Genomic DNA, 15,201 nt, shown 5'->3' on the forward strand with positions numbered 1-15,201 from the left:
GCACCAGGAAGGCAACATACCATCCTGGAGTCACGTCTATGGCCACAGGAACACCTGTCAGCTCCCCTAACTATGGAGTCCCCTACCACTAGAGCACATCTACTCTTCCTCCTCCCCTCCTGTGCAGCTGAGCCACCCGTGGTGTCACGAACTTGGCTCTTGCTAATCTTCAGAGGAACCATCTCATTCACCAGTATCCAAAATGGAAAAACAGTTAGAGATTGAGATAACCTCAGGGGATTCCTGCATTACCTGCCTCAATGTTTTTTGATGTCTGACTTTTCAAATGTCCGAGTGGCCAGAAGCATCAGAAAATGTAACCCTCTTTCTGATTTGCCTCTCTACTGAACCCACACTTACTGGTGATGCTAGTAATCAAAAATAGAAAGTGAAGTGCAAAATGCACTCCCCTCTAAGCGGCTAATATGATCAGTTTTTTGCAAAGAAATAATGCTAAGTTTTATGTACCTCATGTACTCCAGCAACCGGTTTTTCAAAAAAGTATTGATGGGAAGATACAAGACATTCATAAAAGGATGAAATGCAAATGCTTCATAATATAGGTCCATATAACAAAAAGAGACAATGAATCCCTAAAATGCACACTTTTCCATTAATTATTCATCAAGTTGTCCTGTGGTTCTGATAAAGAATGCTGCTCTGTCTGCTGGTGTAACTTCTAGAAACATTGATCTCCAGTCTTAACAGGGAGTTGAACTATCATTAGTTATATGGATTAGTAAGCTGACAGCCTAATGGAATGTTGCTGTTCCCAGAATAGGCTGCTCAACAGTCCACTACTTGGACAGGTAAGTTTTACTAAGTATTCAATAAATAACAAAGAAAAAGGGAAACTGCTTGCTGACTTCACTACACTTATTGCAAATTCAACTTCATTTAGAAATAGTCCAGGTTTTACTTCTGAATTATAGTGCTGCAAACTCACTTTTTGGAGGTCTTCCCCGAGGCCGTCCTCTCCCACGCCCCCGGCCCTTCGTTATTTGCTCTTTATTCCCTTCACCGTTCGGCTCTCTTGTTTCGTGCAAGAAAGACAGATATCCTTTTAAGCCAGTCTTTGATTGCAATCGCATGTGCACCTCAGAATCACTGAGGTCTGATAAATCGCTGTCGGAAGCTGAATCTGAATCCTGTTTCATACCCAAGCTTCTTTCATCTAAAGAAAACCTCCTATGATCAAATTGGGACTGCTGACTGGATGAACCATCAAGGCCATTATCAGATAGACTGATGGCAAATAGAGACTGTTGCTGCTTGCCAGAATGGGTTGTATCTGAAAAAGTTTGTAGACATGGATTGTCTTGAGTTATGGAACCAGAAATTGGGATTGCAAGGTTTCCTGAACTTTGATCCCCAGTTGGGCTAGTGGATAAGGTTGGCATCTCAATATTGGTTGCAGCAAATGGGGTTTCTGGGGACTCTGGTCTAGTAGTACCCAAAATAGCTGCCTTTTGAGTTGGAGAGGAAAATGGAGGTGAAAAGGTCTTTGGGAGCTCAGTTTTGTTACCGCCTACATCTGATACCACCTTCTCAGACTTCTTCCAGTTAATCAACAACGGGGGTTTCACAATAACTGATGCAGGAGCAGAAGCTGCAGACCTCATTAAGTCACTTCTGAACAAACTTGATTGTGACCTGTTTGTGGGCAAATTATCTCCGCTTCCCTTTAGATCTGCAAACCCAAGGAATGGATTCCCTGCTGGAATGGTAGGCATTTCCTCCTTCAGAAGATCTGGTGGCTGAACAGACTGGAGAAACTGAAGGCTAGAAGCACTCCTTGGAAAAGCTGGAGTTAGAGTTGGCATGGCTTCAGTAGTCCCTAGAGGGTTCTTTCTCTCAGCATCTTGTCTATGTTTACTTCCTGCATGCAACCCAACAGAAGTTCCAGCTGCCTGCGTCGTACCACTTTTCTGGCCAGTGGCACTGGAAGCCATTTGAAAGGAATTGAAGCTGAGAGGGTCATTGGACAAGCTTTCAGAAATTTCAGTGAAGTAGTTGCTCTGTGGAACATTCTGAGGCATGCACTGGAAAAACAAGTTGTTCGACAAACTGCCCGAGTCTATGGAGATTTTGTTGCAAGCTTTATTCTCAGATTCATCAGTCACATTCCTGCCAAACCCAAATCCAAAGGGTTTGCTTTCTTGGTCAAACGTTCCATTTGTTCCCTCATTACCATTTCTCTTTGGCTCTTCCGTAACTGCTTGATTCTTAACTGATATTTGAAATGCACCGTCTTCAGTTAAAGCCCCCTCTTTTAGTGTTTGGCAAGGATCTGCAAACCATTTCTTCAGTGGTTCCCTAAAATTGCAACAAAAGGTACTCAATCAGGAAAGTTTGAAATTGAATGAGTAGACTATAGGTACACCTCAACACTGCAACATTGAAGTAAAGCTATGAGAAAGTTCTTCAAAACCTTTCAATTTTTTCAAAACGCTTGCTAAATTAATTGCCTTATTCACAAAAGCTATGTAGTTTTGAGACAAAAGCAAAATACAGAGGATGCTGGAAATCTAAAATGAATACAAAAAGTGCTGGAAATACTCATAAGGTCAGCATTTGTGGAGAGGAACAGAGTTAATGTTCCAGCACAACATAACCTTTAAAAGTTCTGATGAAAGGTCACCTCAATTTGAAACATTAACTCTGCTTCTCTACACAGGTGCTGCCTGACTGAAGTACTTCCAGTATTTTTTGCTTTTATGTGCAGTTTTGAGATGCTGAAATAAAATCAAAAACTATAGCAGTTACTTAAATATAGGTAAACACTGCTTAGTCTGGCTTCTTAGATATTTATTATGTTCCACTGTTCAGAAGAATTTTCATATGCAGTTAGGGTAGTAGGCTTATTTTTTAATCTGTAACCTATCGGCATCAGTGCCCTCTAGTGCCCTGCACTCGGCGAAAGTATAAAATGAAGGTACATCCTGGCTCAGTAGTGCTCAAAGTGTGCTACAGCATAAGTACTTCCTTGACAGCATAATGGTTTTTGTTAACAACATGGCAATATGCCAGACTAGAATACCAAGGAAACTTTCCAGTTTCTCCGCTAGCTCTAATTTTTGACTTGCATCAGTAACAGTTTAGTCTGCTGACATTTCATCAATGACTGAGACCTGTTCATTTAAATAACAAAGAAAGAGTGATAGAAACATGGTGAGATGGTGGCCAAGGAGCAGCAAAGGAGCTCCAAAATAATGTAGATGATTCACGCTAATTTGGAAATTTAATTTTCAAGATATAAAGAATAAGCAAAGCTTTATTTTTAGGTGGTTTTGCCTAGATTTTCTAAACCTTCAGTTCCTGCCACTATGATCACTGGGCTTTAAATACTGAAGCTACACCAAACAATTGACAGGGCTACTGAATCAACTTATCTATCCCACACCCTGCACCTTTTGCTCTTGGCCTCCTTCAAGTAGGTTTAGCTAGACATATCTGGGACACAAACACTAATTGTGACTATAAATGGCAAAAAAATAGGTCATCAGTTTCTAAAAAAAGACTGTACAATTGCTAGCAGATTGTGTGTGCATGGGCAAGATTATTTTGTATTAAAACACTTCAGGCTTCTTGCTCGACCCACAGCAAAATGTCACATACTGGGCAGGTTCATTAAAAAGGTTGTGAACGGTTGTTATCATGACCAAGGTTTTTTGCTATTAAGGGCATCGTTTTCTCTCCTTCTGGGTAAATGAGACACAAATGCAATAGAGTTAGGCGATTTCACTGTCACATAAAACCCAAGTCCAAAGGCTTAACCGTTTTCTATAGTCCGAGAGATAGACACAGCAACCAGCAAAAGATGCCATAGAGAAACCAATCTATTACAGGGTTTGCTGTTCTAAAACCTTATTTCAAGGCATCTTGAGTAAGAACCTTATTGAATCTAAACAGGATTCTCTAAAAAAAGTGAGAAAACATTTAGTACCAACAAGCATTGGACAAATTTCATGCACAATACCAGGTTCTCCCTACCCTTTAGCAGTCCCACATGCCTGCTGTACTGTTGCTAATGTTGGATCCTTTGAGGGCTCCAATGTTGAAGAATTTCCCAAAGATTTTTCTGATCCAGGAGGTGGTGAGCTGGATGTTGGTAGATTTTTACTTCCCTGAAATTTAGAAAATAATAGTTTGGAAAATAAAGTGTGCAAATAAAAGACCATTAAAAGAAAGAAATATTTATAACTTACAGTCTGACCAACACTTCTGAATAAAAACCATGAGAAAATTTTCAAATTTCTTACACTTAATATAACTATTCAAAAGTTAAACCAAATAACAGAATAGGAAATTTCATAAGCATCAAGCTGTAGGTGGTCATTTTGACAAGGAACAACAAAAACATCAGAATCAGAATTAATAATCTATGCACAGTTTATGCTAATTTAATATTCTTGATTTAAATTAACACAATATACTCTTGTAAAAGATAATTAAAATTGATCTCCTACATAACAGTTCACATGGAATAAACAGAAGAGAAAGTTTGCAGATTTGTTTTGGATAAAGTAGTACCAACCATTTATGCATTGAAAATGGTGATCCAGACCACCAAGCCTCCTGAGCTGCAATGGGATAATGCCTGACCCTTCAAAATGCCAGCATTCACCTTTGACACCACCAGATATGCGGCCTGTTGTGAGTTCTTGACAGCATCATGAGTGATCAACACAGCATATACACTATTAGGTGGTGGTGTTAGGGTAAGCAGGTGAACATTGGGATGCTGACTCATGCCGGATTTCTTTTTTGGGGCTATGCTTTTACTACCTTCCATCTTCTAAGTTGTTCCTTGGGAGTGCATCTGGGTGCCTTAGATATTCGTGCCTTTGTTTCTCAATGTCTTTAATTTCATTCACGTTTCTTTAAATTGTCTGACCAAATGTACATGACATTTTAGAGGGCGACTATATCATCAGCATCTTGAACTTATATATTGCCTTCAAAACTGTAAAATGTTCCAAGGCACTTCAGAAGGGCTGAAAGTGAGCCCCATAAGGAGATATTAAAAAAGGCAACAAAAGAGCTTATGGAGCATGGGGAAAGGCTCCATCTGAAGATGAAAGGAGCATCTTAAAAGAGGAAGAGATGCAGACAGGTGGAAATGTCAAGGGAGGGAATTCCAGAGTTTCAAAAAAATAACCAAAGGTGCACACAAACACTTTTGTAACAGATGAAACCACCAAGTTTATTCGTACAATCATTTATAGAAGCAAGCAGTTGAATGAATCCATTCAAAGAACACAATGGGCACTGCTGGTGGGTTTGCAGGATGGGGGCCCGCAAAATTTCTCGGGTGGCCTTCCCGCCACCCTCCCACCTACCCTTGACCTGTTCACAATTTTACAGGGCAGTCACCTCACCTTAATTGAGGCCAATTAATGGTGACTTAAGGGCCACTTCCCACTTAGACCTCAATTTTGAGGCAGGCAGGGGGGTTTCAAGGGGGGAGGGAGGGGCAAAGACCTGCAGGTTATCCTTCCTGGGGCTTGGGAGAAGGGGGTGCCTCCAGAACTGCCCCCCTTCTGAGATTGGGTGCCCACCTCTCGTCAAGCTCTGGGCTTAATGGGTGCTCCCTCCCCATCCATCTTTCATATCATTACCTCCTCACTCCAACCCTCAGACCTCCCCCTTCCCCTTCACGGTGAGATCCTAGACTTCCCTGTATCCTGGGGCTCTGGCATTCAGACTCTGGAGTCTGCTTGTAGTCCCAGCAGTGGCCACCGCTCCCAGTGGTACTGCTGGGGCTACAGAGCTGCCGGTCAATCAGATTGTCTGCAGGCGGGCCATCTGCCCCTCAATCGGGTGGAAATCCTATCCTCAGATAGTGGCCAGCAGCTGAGGTGGGAATTCTGCCTGAGAAGGGGCAGAAGGCCCACCTACAGCCAATTAACACTCCTCGGAGCATTAAAAGGCTGCAGAATAACCCTGATCAGCTGTGATGTATTCTCTGCCAAATCCTCCGGTGGCGGGTGAAAAATTTCTGCCCATTAACTTCAAGCAGACTAAAACATTTTACATAAAACTTACAGTTCCTGTACCCAAAGAACAAAATTCTCAAATCTTGGTTACATTTATTCTGAATCCACATCATGAAGCAAAGTTTAAATGTGAAATCAAGTGCTGTGTTCCCATTCGCCCAGTTGTCAATTAAAATAGAATTCCACTCAACAGCCTGGAAATGGGGAAACCATTATACTTCAAGTACTTATGCTTTGAAATCTTCACTGAGGCAAGGGAATATCAAAGTGAATCTTTTGCAATTAAATTAAGTTGTGTCAAAACAGAGTACAAAGGTGCTCTGCCACATGTGGAGCAAGGCAGCTCTGTACAAAGAGCAATTATTCCTACATCCTTGTCCACCATGCCCCCATCCCTCCCACTCCCACGTCCCTCTGATAAACAGGCTAGCACCCATAAATGCAATTGTCTGTGGTACTTGTTAAACAAATCCACTTTATCATGAGCAATACCCTGGCATTAAGATACCTTTGATGGAGGAAAAATGAAACTCACAACGCTCCTATTGACAACCTGAGATTATCGCATCTTATTTATTAATTCTAAACACACAAGATTCAGCTTTTGCACAACCGCCTACATCTTTCTTTTGTTCTACACGATGAAGGAATCTTTGATTAATGCTACCACTGCTCCCCTTCTGCCACTAATATGTCTGGGCATGCATAGAAAGGGATGGAATTACAGGCAGGATGGAAGAGAGCAGGAGTAGCCCTGATAGTAATGGGCAACATAAGAACAATAGTAAAGAAGGTCTTGATTCAGGAAATCAGCTAGTAGATTGAATATTGGGGGGCATTAGGATGCTGATGGAAGTAGTTTACATGCCTCTGAACATTTGTTATACCATTAGGCAGGATATCAAGCAAAAAACAATTGGAGCTTGTAACAACAACAATGTTAAAATAAACAGTCTTATTATCCCCTTGATTATCCTCTATTTCTGGAATGTCTCTTCTGCTATGAAAACTGACAAAATATTTGTTCGCCGTCTCTGTCATTTCCTCATTCCCCATGCTTATTTCTCCATCTCTGCCTCTAAGGAACGAAGTTTGCTTTAGCTACTTTCCTTTTTATATACTTGCAAGAGCTTTCATAATTTGTTTTATAGTTTACTCATAAATTCTCTTTCCCTTTTTATCAACTTTCTTCGTTGGTTTTTGCTGGTTTCTAAAACTCTCCCAATCCTAATAAGAATGGTTCTAGGGATGAGGGACTCCAGATACATGAGGAGATTGGCGAAGCTGTTGTTGTCTCTTTAGAGAAGGTTGAAAGCAGATTTGATAGAAGTGCTCAAAATCATGAGGGGTCTAGACAGAGTAGATAGTAAGAAACTTCCCCTTTTGGTGGAGGGGTCGAGAACCAGAAAGCACAGATTTAAGGAGATTGGCATAGGACCTAAAGGCAACATGAGCAAACACTTTTTTAAAAATGGAGCGAGTAGTTTGATCTTGAATACACTACACGAGAGGGTGGCGGAGGCAGATTCTATTGTAGCTTTCAAAGGGGAACTAGATAAGGACCTGAAGAATAAAAGAAATTGTAGGGTTACAGGGAAAATGATGGGAGAGTGGGACGAGCTGAAACGCCCTTGCAGAGACCTGACAGGAATTCAATGGACTGAATGGCCTTCTGTGCTGTAACAATTCTCTGAAAGGCAGAACAGGCTCAAGGGCCCAAATGGTCCATTCCTGCTTCTATTTCTTATATTCTTAGTCAGTCTGTAACAAATGCAGACAAAACAAAGAGACTTGTTTGCAAGAACATCTGCAAGCAACCCACAGCCTTATTAAAAGCTTGGAGAAAATTGCTGTTAATCCATTAATTTTGTAGAACTATCAATGAGACATGGTACCAAAAAGCAATAATAAAATTGTTGCTTACATCAAAGTTGTGTGTCTCACTGCGGTTTGTAAAAGACTGGTGTGATTCAAAAACTCGCAAAGTGGAGTGCATGTGATCCTGTGGGGCCTGGAAGGTGTTTGGAATCACCAAAGCAGATTGAGGACTTTCAATCTGGGACTCAGGTGATGTATTCTGCAGCTTCTGTTTGGATACTGAATTAACAGCAAAGTTTTCTTTTATCCCGGATACAGCAGTCTCTAAATAAACTTGCATGTTTGCATTTGCAGAATCTTGGACAAGGTTGGAAGGCTCCAAGACTGGTACTTCAGAGGTTCTGCCTGAATCAGAAGTTGCTAAACCCTTCTTGCTCTGAGGGTTCAGAGGTTCTGTATTGGAAAATGACACTCCACTCGGCCTAGGGGCAGCAGCACCAATTGGCACGAAAGGTTTTCCATGTATTGGTTCATCCTGGACAACTAAGGTCCTACCATTCTCTTTGGTATAGGTGGCATAGCGTAAGCCTGCTTGTGACTGAGGTACAAACCGGGATCGATCTGAAGCACTGTCAGCATTTCCCCAGGCTAAATCCCCAATTCTCTTGGAGTCATAGCTTCCTTGCTCCACATCAGGATTCTCACTCTTTGGCAGATTGTGACTATTGCCTCCCGCAGCCACCATGCACATACTGCTGCTGTCAGGCTCCATTTCTTCTGCATCCTTCACTTTTTTTTGCACAGGTTCATTCTCTCCATCAAAGGCATTCTTTCTTCTACGACTATCTTTACTTTTATCTATGGAGAATAAACCAATTTAGTCCATATACATGTAAACCAGATAACGTCTCAACTTCAATCAATGCACATTTACAGACATAACGAACATACGAAATAGGAGGAGGCGGCCATTCGGCCCCTCGAACCTGCTCCACTATTCAATAAAATCATGGCTGATCTGTTTGTGTTTTGAATTCCACATTTCCACCTACCCCCGTTAACCTTGCCTAACAGGAATCCATCTACCACCACCTTAAAAATATTCAATGACCTCGCTTCCACCGCCTTCTAAGGTAGAGAGTTCCAAAGTCACATGACCCTCAGAAGAAAAAAAAGATGGTCATCTCTGTCCTAAAAGGGCAACCCTTAATTTTAAAATAATGGCCCCTAGTTCTGGACTCACCCACAAGAGGAAACATCCTTTCCATGTCCACTTTGTCAAGACCATTCAGGATCTTATATACTTTAATCAAGTCACCCCTCACTCTTTTAAATTCCAGTGGAAATAAGCCTAGTCTGTCCAACCTTTCCTTATAAGTCAACTCACTCATTCCAGGTACCAATCTAGTAAACCCCCTAAGAAATGCCTCCAACACATTTACATCTTTTCTTAAATAAGGAGACCAAAACACACAGTATTCAAGACGTGGTATCATCAATGCCCTGTATAACTGATGCATAACAACCTTAATTGGATGTTCAGTTCCTAAAGGATAGCATTCCATTAGTCTTTTTAATTACTTGCTGTACCTGCATACTAACTTTTTGTGACTCGCACACGAGAACACCCATATCCTTTTGCACTTTGGAATTCTGCAGTTGTTCTCTGTTTTAAGTGATGCTCTGCTTTTTTTTTTACTCTTCCTGCCAAAGCGAACAACTTCACATTTTCCCACATTATGCTCCATCTGCCAGATTTTTACCCACTCACTCAACCTATCTATATTTGTCTGCAAACTTCTCATGTCCTCTTCACAACATACTTTCCTATCTATCTTTGGGTCATCTGCAAATTTAGCTACCATGCCTTCACTCCCCTCATCTAAGTCATTGATATAAATTGTAAAAAGTCGAGGCCCCAGCACAGACCCCTGCGGGGCTCCACTTGTCATATCCTGCCAATCAGAAAAAGACCCACTTATGCATACTCTTTGTTTTCTGCCAGCTAGCCAATCTTCTATCCATGTTACCCCCTGCACCATGAGCTTTTAATTTCCACAATAACCTTTGATGTGGCAACTTATCAAATGCCTCCTGGAAATCCAAGTACAACATGTCTACAGGCTCCCCTTTATCTACAGCGCATGTCACTTCTTCAAACAACTCCATTAAATTGGTTAAACATGATTTCCCCTCACGAAACGATGCTGGATCTTCCTGATACCTTGAGTTTTTCTAAGTGCCCAGCTATAACCTCCTTAATGATCGATTCTAACACCTCCCCCATGACAGCGTCAAGCTATCTAGCCTATGGGTTCCTGTTTTCTGCCTCCCTCCCTTTTTGAACAGAGGGGTTATATTTGCTACTTTCCCATCTGATGGAACCTTTCCAGAATCTAGTGAATTTTGGAAAATTGACACCAACACATCTACTACCTCATTAGCCACCTCTTCTAAGACCCTAGGATGAAGTCCATCAGGACCCGGAGGCTTGTCAGCCTGCAGCTCCATCAGTTTGCTCAGTACCTCTTCTCCAGTGATTGTAGTTTCACCAAGTTAATTTCTCCCTTCCACCTCCTGATTTAGGAGGCTACTACTGGAATGCTTTTTGTATCCTCTATTGTGAAGATAGAAACAAAATATTTGTTCATTTCATCGGTCATTTCCTTATTATCTACTGTTAACTCCCCATTCTCACTCTCTAGAGGACCAACATTCACAGTCTTTCTTTCTAAATATCTGTAGAAACTCTTGCTATCCATTTTTACATGTCTAGCTAGCTTCCTCTCATATTCTCTTTCTCCTGATTAACCTTTTAGTCATTCTCTGCCGTTCTTTATATTCTGACCAATCATCTGACCTGCTACTCATCTTTGTCCTTAAGTTTGATGTTTTCCGTAACTTCTTTTGTTAACCATGGATGGTGGGTCCGCCCCTTAGAATTTTTCTTAAAAGTAGGAAAATACTTATTCTGAGTATTCTGAAATATCCCCATAAATGTCTGCCACTGCTTTTTTTTTTATCTATCCTCTGGCCTAGCGTCCTAGTTCACTTCAACTAGCTCAGCTTTTTAAAATACTAGCCTCAGACCCATTCTTCTCCCTTTCAAACTGGATGTAAAATTCAATTATATTGTGGTAACTGCTACCTAGGGGCCATGAATTAACCCTGTCCTATTACACAATGCCAAGTCTAACATAACCTGCTTTCTGGTTCGTTTCAGAACGTGCTGCTCTAAGAAACTATCTCGAAAGCATTCTATGAACTCCTCATCTAGTCTACTACTGCCAGTCTAATTTTTCCAGTTTACATGTAGATTAAAACCACCCATGATTATCACAAGCACACAATATTTCTTCTTGTATACTTTGTTCTACATTGTGGTTACTGTTCGGGGGCCTGCAGACCACTCCCACTAGTGATTTCCTTCCCCTACTATTCCTCATCTCCATCCAAACCGATTCTACATCCTGATCTCCTGAACCAAGGTCAACTTTAACAATTGCACCAATGTCATCCTGCAAAGTGCTAACTTTTCCAACTTTACCTAGCTTCCTATTCTTCTTGGTTGTCATATACCTCTCAATATTTAGGACCCAGTCCTTGTCATCCTGCAGCCACGTCTCAGTAATGGCTATCAGATCATATTCATTTACTTCAATGTGCGCTATCAATTAATTTACTTTGTTATGAATGTTATGCACATTCAGATGCAGGGCCTTTAGTTTTATCTTTGTTATTTTTGTAACATCTAGCCTTGACTATTGGTTTATTCTTAGGATTTTTATCTCTGACCCTTCCTGCCATTCTCTGACCCTCATTTCCCATATTATTATTTTGCTCTCCTGCCTTGACTCTACCCCTTGATTTGCTACATCTACCCAAGCTTCATCCTTCATCCCTCTTATTTAGTTTAAAGCCCTGTCTACTTCCTTAGTTATGCGGCTTGCTAGAACACTGGTCACAGAATGGTTCAGGTGTGGGCCGCCCCAACGGTACAGCCCCTACTTCCCCCAGTACTGATGCCAGTGCCCCACTTCTCCCACACTAGTCTTTGAGCCGCATATTAATCTCTCTAATCTTATTTTCCCTATGCCAATTTGAGCATGGTTTGGGTAACAATACAGAGATTATTACTTTTAAGGTTCTGCTTCTTAATTTAGTATCTAGCTCCTCATACTGACTAGGCAGAACCTCTTTCCTTGTCCTGCCTATGTCGCTGGTTTCCATTTCTAATATGTTCTGAACGAACTAAATGTAACAATAGTTGCCTTATGAAACATTCATACAGAAATCAGAGATCTTCAGATCAGCGGTTCTCAAACTGGGTTTGCATGAAGATTTAAGTGGTACGTCATATTCTGCCTTCAAAGCTTGGTATAGAGACAAAGATTGCAGCCAAATATGCAATGGGCCAACTTTACGGCAGCAGGAAATCTAATCTCTATTTGCTTTTACATTGGAGTCATGCAGCAAAAGAATCTTCCCTTGGTCACCTGCATTTCTGAGAATACATAGTCAGGGATAGGAACAACGGCACAAATCCCAGATTTAAGCTCGGCAAGTTGACGAAGCCTAGTCCAGGGTCATTGAAAGTGATGTGAAACGTCCCAAGTTGATGCTGGGTTGAAGAATGACAGCCAGGCTGAGGCGGAACAGGAGTTAGCCCCATGGACATGGGCTTCGAAAAACACAGTCCAGGACCTTAGCACAGGACTGGCAGTGCCCATCTCTCCATCATCTCTTACTGTACTGCACTGCAAAATCCCACTGCTGACTGGATCTCTGTGAGACTCCAAACCATCTACTCTCTGGCCTGTTTCTCAGGAAATGCTGGAACAGGGCCCACTGCACTCTCTCTGCTACATCACATCACGTTATAATTCCCCTTTGAATAGAGCGGGAAGGTCCCAGGGCTGAAACTGTTGCTTGCGTTCCCTCCTGTTGGCTTGATTTGACCCCTGATGTCAGTCAGGGTCCGCACACCCTACCCCCTAACACCAGTTCTAACCTGGCTGGCTCCCTGGCTGCATGCTGGGATATGATAGCAGCAACTGATGGGAATGGAGCTGCTCCTGATGAAGCCTCACTAATGCACCTACTCCGGCTTTTAACAAAAGGTGCGGTTCAAAAGGTCATATTTTGGCTGAAGTAAAAGTTCACTACACCCTGGATTTTCCTGCTCTGCTCCCTCTGGGCTGCGCACCATTAATGTGAAAATAGGATCTGGTGGGAACAACTGGCTGACTCTATCCGAAACAATTAAAAGCACCTTGCAAGTTAGTAATTCTAGAATGGTTGGTGACTGCAGCCATTTTGTATTTGAAGTCACAGTGCATAGCAAGTCCAGATGAATACTGATCAGGACACGTGCATGCGCTTGTCGAAGACACCTCCACACCCTCACAGAATTGTTGCCCAGTACCAGCAACATGTTTTACACCAAGTAAGTGAATCAAAAGTAATAAATATAAATTAAATTGCATAGCTAGTTTTTACACAGGAAAAGGTACTTGTGTTTTGCGGTACAGGAGGTCTGTGAAATTTCTAAGAACATAGGACGGGGGAGGTGACAGAGTGGTTCTCAGGAGCAAAAGATTGAGAACCCTTGTTCCTGATTATTGCAAGAATGCAATGATCATGACTTGAAGGAGCAATTTTAGACACTGATTAAAATGTTGAGGCTGTAAGTCAACGCTTTCCAAACTGTGGGTCGTGACCATGCAGGATTTTGGGGGTCATGAGCTCTGAGGCAGCAATGGCTATCATGGAGCTTGGACTGATTTATGACAGCTGTGAGGCCCCTTTAAATCCTCGCATTTTTTTCTATTGGTGGGTGTGGCCTGATAGACAGCTCTTTGGGGCCTGATTGCTGCCGCAAAAAAAGCCTGTGAATTGAAAGGTGTTTGTTTTCCTTTGTAGAAACTCTGCCTTTTATAAATCCCCCAACGCTCAACTCCTGTTTCCCCCCCAACTCCTCCCAGCAACTGAAGCTTCCCCCCTACAACCAATGAACCCCCTCTTACCTCCTTCAACAACTGAAGCTCCCCATCCACCCCAACAACTGAAGCCTCTCCCCCTCCCTCCCATGCCCCACAAACCCATTCAACAGCTCTCATACCCAAATTTTCACTTGGGTTCACATATAGTCTGAGGCTTTAAAATGGGGTCACACTGGCAGAAAGTTTGGGAAGTAATGCTGTAGGTTTTCAAACTATGGTTCCAGAATCCTATATTGATACTCAGGGCTACAGCAGGATCATCAGATTTCTCTATTTATTGACTTTTAACTTATTTATGCTGTTGTCTGGCAATAAAAACAATTTTTGCAATGAGAGCATGGTTTTCCTTTGGGAGGATGGCAGTATCTTCTGAAATTTAGGATGGGAGACCCTGGGAGTGTGCCGATATTTGCTGGGGGCCCCCACACAGCTAAGTTTCATAACCATAGTCCAATTTGCTTTAAAAACAAAAAACTACTGTGGATGCTGGAAATCCAAAACAAAAACAGAATTACCTGAAAAAACTCAGCAGGTCTGGCAGCATCGGCGGAGAAGAAAAGAGTTGACGTTTCGAGTCCTCATGACCCTTCAGCAGAACTGAGTAAAGTTAGGAGAGGGGTGAAATATAAGCTGGTTTAAGGTGGGGGGGGAGAGATGTTGGGGGGCGTGGGGGTGGTAGTAGGGATAAGCAAGCAGTGATAGGAGCAGATAATCAAAAGATGTCACAGACAAAGGAACAAAGACATGTTAAAGGTGGTGATATTATCTAAGAGAATGTGCTAATTAAGAATGGATGGCAGGACACTCAAGGTACAGCTCTAGTGGGGATGGGGTGGAAAGACTGACAGGGCATTACAGATTTAAAAATAATGGAAATAGGTGGGAAAAGAAAAATCTATATAAATTATTGGAAAAAACAAAAGGGAGGGGGAAGAAACGGAAAGGGGGTGGGGATGGGAGAGGGAGTTCAAGATCTAAAGTTGTTGAATTCAATATTCAGTCCGGAAGGCTGTAAAGTGCCTAGTCGGAAGACAAGGTGCTGTTCCTCCAGTTTGCGTTGGGCTTCACTGGAACAATGCAGCAAGCCAAGGACAGACATGTGGGCAAGAGAGCAGGGTGGAGTGTTAAAATGGCAAGCGACAGGGAGGTCTGGGTCTTTCTTGCAGACAAACCGAACACACTTTAGATCTTGAACTCCCTCCCCCATCCCCACCCCCTTTCCGTTTCTTCCCCCTCCCTTTTGTTTTTTCCAATAATTTATATAGATATTTCTTTTCCCACCTATTTCCATTATTTTTAAATCTGTAATGCCCTGTCAGTCTTTCCACCCCACCCCCCACTAGAGCTGTACCTTGAGTGTCCTGCCATCCATTCTTAATTAG

At 42.1% G+C, this 15,201-nt stretch overlaps 1 protein-coding gene across 1 annotated transcript in view; it reads right to left on the bottom strand.

The window, feature by feature from the left end:
• The window catches only part of kdm3b (lysine (K)-specific demethylase 3B), a 137,815-nt gene that overhangs the window by 68,635 nt on the left and 53,979 nt on the right, over positions 1-15,201 (bottom strand). Inside the window, exons 8-10 of the mRNA XM_078550661.1 lie at positions 7,924-8,675; positions 3,994-4,127; positions 947-2,316 (exon numbers count right to left, since the gene is read on the bottom strand). Of these exons, the coding sequence (XP_078406787.1) occupies positions 947-2,316; positions 3,994-4,127; positions 7,924-8,675 (2,256 nt within the window). The remainder of the gene's footprint in view (positions 1-946; positions 2,317-3,993; positions 4,128-7,923; positions 8,676-15,201) is intronic.

This window comes from Cetorhinus maximus, chromosome 10 (genome assembly GCF_964194155.1).
Source record: "Cetorhinus maximus chromosome 10, sCetMax3.hap1.1, whole genome shotgun sequence".
In the NCBI taxonomy this organism is placed as follows: Eukaryota; Metazoa; Chordata; class Chondrichthyes; order Lamniformes; family Cetorhinidae; genus Cetorhinus; species Cetorhinus maximus.